This window comes from Myotis brandtii, unplaced genomic scaffold (genome assembly GCF_000412655.1).
Source record: "Myotis brandtii unplaced genomic scaffold, ASM41265v1 scaffold62, whole genome shotgun sequence".
Taxonomy (NCBI): Eukaryota; Metazoa; Chordata; class Mammalia; order Chiroptera; family Vespertilionidae; genus Myotis; species Myotis brandtii.
Window position 1 is genome coordinate 3,259,727 of NW_005370366.1, and position 6,600 is coordinate 3,266,326.

Below are 6,600 nucleotides of genomic sequence, written 5' to 3' on the forward strand. Positions count from 1 at the left end.
CACACCCCCTACTGGGGATGTGCCCGGAACCAAGGTACATGCCCTTGACTGGAATCGAACCTGGGACCCTTCAGTCTGCAGGTCGACGCTCTATCCACTGAGCCAGGCCAGTTAGGGCCCCAGTCTTTTTTTTTAAAAAGTGGTCTATGGCCCTGGCCGGTTTTGCTCAGTGGATAGAGCGTCGGCCTGCGGATTGAAGGGGGTCCCAGGTTCGGTTCCTGTCAGGGGCATGTACCTTGGTTGCGGGCATATCCCCAGTAGCGGGTGTGCAGGAGGCAGCTGATCAATGTTTCTCTCTCATTGATGTTTCTACCTCTCTATCCCTCTCCTTTCCTCTCTGTAAAAAATCAATAAAATATATTTAAAAATAAAAATAAAAAGTGGTCTATGTTGCTTTATTCGAGAAAGAGGATTACAAAGGGTTCAAGAATTGGCATTGGGGCTCTTAGACCAGGCTTTAAGACCTCTGCAACCAGTTTCCTCTCATCAGATAACCTACTCTATGAAAATGAGGCTGCGTTTATAAACCACTTCAAATTCCCATCCATCATATCTGAAAATTATATACAATCTATATTCTCCTGTCATTATTTACCCCTTGTTTTTTCTTGCTGTTTTGTCTCTGAGATTAAGGTAATTCATGTTCAAGATTAGTTCTACTATCATCTGTGCCTATGACCTTATCCTCTCCATCTGCTCAAGAACTTATTTTCTTTCTTTCCTGGTTCTTTACTGTTAACTGTGTGCTGTCTCTTTGGCTTCAGTACAGCCCTGTATATATAGTAGGTATTCAGAAAGTATTAGTTGAATATAGCAGAGTGGTGAAGAGTTTGAACTATTGAGTTATAAATGCCTGGGTGTGCATTCTAGCTGTGTGTCTTGGGCATGTTTGTTAGCATCTCTAAGCCACTTTAAAATGGGACAAATTTTATAGCTATATCAAGGGTTGTTTTGAGGATATACCTAAAAAGTGGATTGTGTTTATTTCCTATAGTTGTAGCAAATTACAGCAAACTTGAGGGTAAACAAGTTTACTTAAAAAAAAAAACAAATTTTTTCTCTCACAGTCTGGAGGTCAGATGTCAGAAATCAGTGATCCTGGGCTCATTAAGGTGTTAGCAAGACCATGTTTCTTCTGGAGGCTTTGGGGGGAGAATGAGTTCCTTGCCTCTTCTACATTCTAGTGACTGCCAGCATTCCTTGGCTGCATCACCCAGTCTCCTCTAATCTACCTCTATGGTCACACTGTATTCTCTTGTACCTATACCAGTGATGGCGAACCTATGACACGGGTGTCAGAGGTGACACGCGAACTCATTTTTTTGGTTGATTTTTCTTTGTTAAATGGCATTTAAATATATAAAATAAATATCAAAAATATAAGTCTTTGTTTTATTATGGTTGCAAATATCAAAAAATTTCTATATGTGACACGGCACCAGAGTTAAGTTAGGGTTTTTCAAAATGCTGACACGCCGAGCTCAAAAGGTTCGCCATCACTGATCCTATACTGTATTCTCCATCCAACTTTCTTTGATAAAGGCACCTATAGTTGCATTTAGGGCCCACCCAGGTAATCTTAGTTTTAAATCCTTAATCATATTTTCAAAGAACCCCCTTTTTTTCATATAAGGTAACATTTATAGGTTCTAGGGATTAGGATTTGATATCTTTTGGGTCCATTGTACAGACTAATACATATAGAGTGTTCCCCAAAAATGTATACACACTTTGAATAATTATTAATTTCAATGGGTTAAATTTGAAAAGAAAGAAACATCAATTGAGCTGTCAGAAAAAGGTGTGTATACTTTTTTTGGGGACAAAAAAGAAGTAAAGCGCACTGTATAGTGCCTGGCAAATAAGGATTTAAGCTTTCAGGATAGGGTCAAGAAAGATTTCAGATTTTTTTTTAAAACATGTTTTTATTGATTTCAGAGAGGAAGGGAGAGATAGAAACTTCACTGATGAGGGAGAATCACTGATTGCACGGTCCCCACTGGCGATCGAGCCTGACACCTGCGCATATGCCCTTGACCGGAATCGAACCCAGGACCCTTCAGTCCACAGGTGGATGCTCAAACTGGCTAGGGCAAGATTTCAGATTCTTACAAGGGTTTAATCATACAGCTACATGGGAGCCCGGGAGGATAAAAAGCAGGGGTTATAAAAAAAATAAAAGATGAGGTAAGGGAAATTAGGAACTAAACCATACTATTTTATTGAATACAGAGGGATAAATGTATAGAGCAGAGATTTTTATTATCATATTTTGGTTATTTTCCTGCTCAAGTGTAAGAGGGTTTATATGTTTTCAGTTTTAGTTTATAGAGCAAATAGTGTGAAGGAGAGGAGGTGGTGGAGCTGAAAATTGGATAATTACCTTTCTTTTTATATTGCTAGAGTTTCACATGTAAACTATATGAAATGATTAGTGAATAAGAGAAGATCATAATGGATATCAAAATTTTCCGGGGTATAAGAATCATTCTCATTTAGAATAGAAAAGAAAGGGAACTTAAAAAAAATTCCTTCAATTAGAGCAACATAAAATGTTATGTACTGACCACTTATATACTTTTTCTTTTTTCTATCTCCTTAACAGGTTCCTTGGCATGGACACAGGTTCAGTGGGAGGATTAGAACTGACTGATCAGACTCCTGTTTTATTAGGGAGTACGGCCATGGCAACTAGTCTCACGAATGTTGGAAATTCATTTAGTGGTGCACCTAATCCTTTAGTTTGTAGATCTAATAAATTTCAAAATTCATCAGTGGAAGATGATGATGATGTTGTTTTTATTGAACCTGTACAACCTCCCCCATCTTCTGCATCAGTGGTTTCTGATCAAAGAACCATAACATTTACATCATCAAAAAATGAAGAACTACAAGGAAATGATTCCAAAATTCTTCCTTCCTCAAAAGACTTGGCTTCTCAGAAGGGAAATGTAAGTGAGACAATTGTCATTGATGATGAAGAGGACATGGAAACAAATCAAGGGCAAGAGAAAAATTCCTCCAATTTTATTGAACCTCGGAGACCTCCTGAGACTAAAAACAGAACCAATGATGTGGATTTCTCTACTTCCAGTTTTTCAAGAAGTAAGGTAAATGCAGGAATGGGTAATAGTGGTATCACCACAGAACCAGACTCTGAAATTCAGATTGCTAATGTTACAACCTTAGAAACAGGTGTAAGCTCTGTGAATGATGGCCAATTAGAAAATACTGACGGGCGAGATATGAACTTAATGATTACACATGTAACATCACTGCAGAATACCAACTTGGGAGATGTCTCTAACGGACTGCAGTCAAGTAATTTTGGTGTTAATATGCAAACATACACCCCATCTTTAACTTCACAGACCAAGACTGGAGTAGGACCTTTTAATCCTGGTAGAATGAATGTGGCAGGAGATGTTTTTCAGAATGGAGAATCTGCAAGTCATCATAGTCCTGGTAAGCCATGAGTGATATTCCACCCCATGTAAATGAATTTGAACTTTGGCTGTTGCTTTTTCTATTGTAGTAATTGATGCCACCTTGGTTAGTTTATTTATGTAAGGTATATTAGTTCTATTGACTTCTAAGTTTGAAGTCTTAACTAATCACAGAGTGAAAACACTTACAGTATTTCTCCATAATTATTAGAAAATCAATCACAAACTTATATGTCTAATGGATTAAAAAAATACTCCTTATATTCCACCACTAAATTGTAACAATTTGACATTTTATTTGTCATGTACTCATTTTTTGCTTATATATTTTTAGTTTTAGTTGTGTTGTTTTAATGTGTAGAGAACAAAAAGATAAATAGCACACGTAAGGAACAATATAATATGATGTAATTGCATTTAGATTTGTTTTACTTTCTCTGTTTAATTTTGACTACCTATCTGATTTTAATTTTTACTTAGCTTCTGATTATATTTTTTATATTTGAAGTTTGAAATTTTATTCTGTGGGTAGCTTTGCTGTGTGAAAACATTATAAGAATTCTGGCTTTCTCATGACCATGTTTGTGGTTTTCACTTTCTCTTTCACCTGTCCCTAAGCCTGTGTGTGTCTGTCTCATTCTTTCATCATTTTAGGCTCATTAGCAACTTTGTCAGCCTAGGAATTGTGTACAATAACAAGAAATGATTAAAACTTAGGCCGTGTAGAATCCTATATAATAAAAGCCTAATATGCTAAGTGTCCAGTCGTCCAGTCAGCCGTTCAACCAATCAAAGCATAATATGCTAATGATATGCTAAGGCTGCTCAACTGCTCGCTATGACGTGCACTGACCACCAGGGGGCAGACGCTCTGACCGATAGGTTAGCTTGCTGCTGAGGTCCGGCCAATTGGGACTGAGCGAGATGGGCCAGACACACCCTGGAATCCTCCTGTGGTTCCTTCCTGGCTGGCCAACCTCCCGCATCCCTACCCGGCCCCGATTGTGCACCGGTGGGGTCCCTAGGCCTGGCCTGCACTCTTTCACAATCCAGGACCCCTTGGGGAATGTCAGAGAGCTGGTTTAGGCCCGATCCTGCAGGCCAGCCCTAGGGACCCCACTGGTGCATGAATTTGTGCACTGGGCCTCTAGTACTCTATGAAATGCTAGTCATATTTCTTTTATATTCTTCTTTTTTTCTTTGGTTACAATAGTAATGTCTAATTATTAGAGAATGTTTGAAAAATTTGTAATTAAAAATGAGGGAAAAAGTCCCCTGTAGTCTTAATAACTAAAGGGTCATGCTCTCAGTGGATGTCTTTCAGTCTTTTTCCTTTGTGTTTTTTAACCTGGTTGAAATGCAACTCTGTATAATTTTGATTCCAGTTTTCCTCCCATTTGTTATTACATTGTATTTTCTCAAGCCATTAACATATAAAAACAGTTTTAATGTCTGCATAATGATTGGGTATGAATATATCATTCCCATACTTGACTTTTCCCATATTTGCTATTATAGGTATATCATTAACATCTCTGTTCAAATTTCTGATTATTTCTTTGGAGTGTATTGTCCTGTCTCCCTAAAGATTTATGGTCTAAAATAGTGTCTGGTTTATAGAGATTTTGAAAGAAATGTATTTCGTATTATTCAGTTTTGACACATTTTCATGCTTTCGAAGACCCTTGACACGGTGTGCGTGTGTGTGTGTGTGCGCGCGCTTGCGCGCTCATATTTGTAGGGCATTTTTAAGTTGCAGAAATATATTGTCATACTGCCTTCTGGAAAGTTCTTGCCAATTTATACTACTACCAGTTGTATGTTAGAGCGTCTTTTATTGTAACCTTCCAGCTCACATAAAAGTTTAAGAAATGATGATGTTCAATTAGTTTTAAATTGGCTATTTTGTCTCTCTTGTAATTATAAATGTATAAAAATATGAGTATGAGAAAGAAAAAACATTCTCACCATTGAGAATGGTATATTTAATTCTAATCTGACATTATAGTATAGGTATAGTTTTGCAAACTCTCCCCTCCTATACTACTCCTTTGAATACCTAGTAATAAATCTTGAACTTTTGACTATGTCAAGTATATGTTTGATTTTGTTAATTCTCTATTTAGCTCGGGTCCAAGTTTTACTATGTAAATAGCTCTTAGGAATATTGCTGGTTAAAGGGACATATTGTAAGAGTTGTGTTCCTCTTTACTCAAACTATTACACAAGGCAATGTAAAGTACTCATGAGAAAAACTAAACATATACCTGCTCTTGAATTTATGAATCAGCTCTTGTGTTTATTTGCTGTTTTTATTCATGATAGAGAGTTGTAAAATTTTGGCTATATGTGATAGAGACTTGTAAAATTTTGGCTCTCAGACTGATTAAACTGCTATCTCATGATGTGAAATGATTAGGTACCTTCTAGTCCTAAAAGTTTTTTGGTGTTGGAGGAGGTGAAATTTGAAAATAGGGGAAATGTAAGAGCTGAAATATAGTTAAAGGGAGCCATTACATTATTTATGTAGGGCCTAAAACTAAATTGAAATAAAAGCACCAGGTTTTTAAAATCAAGTTAATAGATGCCTTAAGTTTAAATAGATTCCTTTAAGTATATATGGAAATGATAAGACTACAAATTGAAAATTTGTAGGGAGTCAGAATTTGTGTTGCAAAAAGCTATTCCTTCTAGCATATGTTCAAATACAGTTTTTGTTTGAAGGCCTCTCAGAAGGTAGAATTGCCATTTCTTTCAGTGATTTATTTCTTTGTCTTCAATATTATTTTTATCCATTTATTAAAACTGTTCAGTTACCCTGATGATAGCAGAATTACAGGATCCAGAAAGAACTCTATTTATTCTTCGTATAAAGTATGTATGTTTTTTGGTGGGGGGAATTGTGGAGTAAAGTAAGATTTGAATAGCAGTGTATGCAGCCTGTTGAAACCATTAGGTTGTGGACTAGGTCAGCAATGTGAAATAGCCTTCTTTAGTTTTTTTATTTTCTTTTTCCTTTATTGATTAAGATATTACAAATGTGTCCTTATCCCCCCAATGTCCTCTCATCCCCCCAATCCTGCCCTCACCCTCACCCCCTGTTGTCCACATCCATCGTTTATGCTTATATGCATGCATACAAGTCCTTTGGTTG

At 36.8% G+C, this 6,600-nt stretch overlaps 1 protein-coding gene across 7 annotated transcripts in view; it reads left to right on the top strand.

The window, feature by feature from the left end:
- The window catches only part of ZMYM2 (zinc finger, MYM-type 2), a 163,356-nt gene that overhangs the window by 43,644 nt on the left and 113,112 nt on the right, over window positions 1–6,600 (top strand). For 5 of the 7 annotated variants that reach the window (XR_001359367.1, XM_014528142.1, XM_005880023.2 and 2 more), the window contains exon 2: window positions 2,606–3,465. Coding sequence is in view for 6 of the 7 variants with exons in the window: in XM_014528142.1 (XP_014383628.1) it covers window positions 2,616–3,465 (850 nt within the window). In the remaining variant the exon portion in view is untranslated. Of the gene's footprint in view, window positions 1–1,938; window positions 2,071–2,605; window positions 3,466–6,600 lie in introns of those variants that run through there. The other 2 variants (XM_005880026.2, XM_005880024.2) reach the window with 2 other exon arrangements.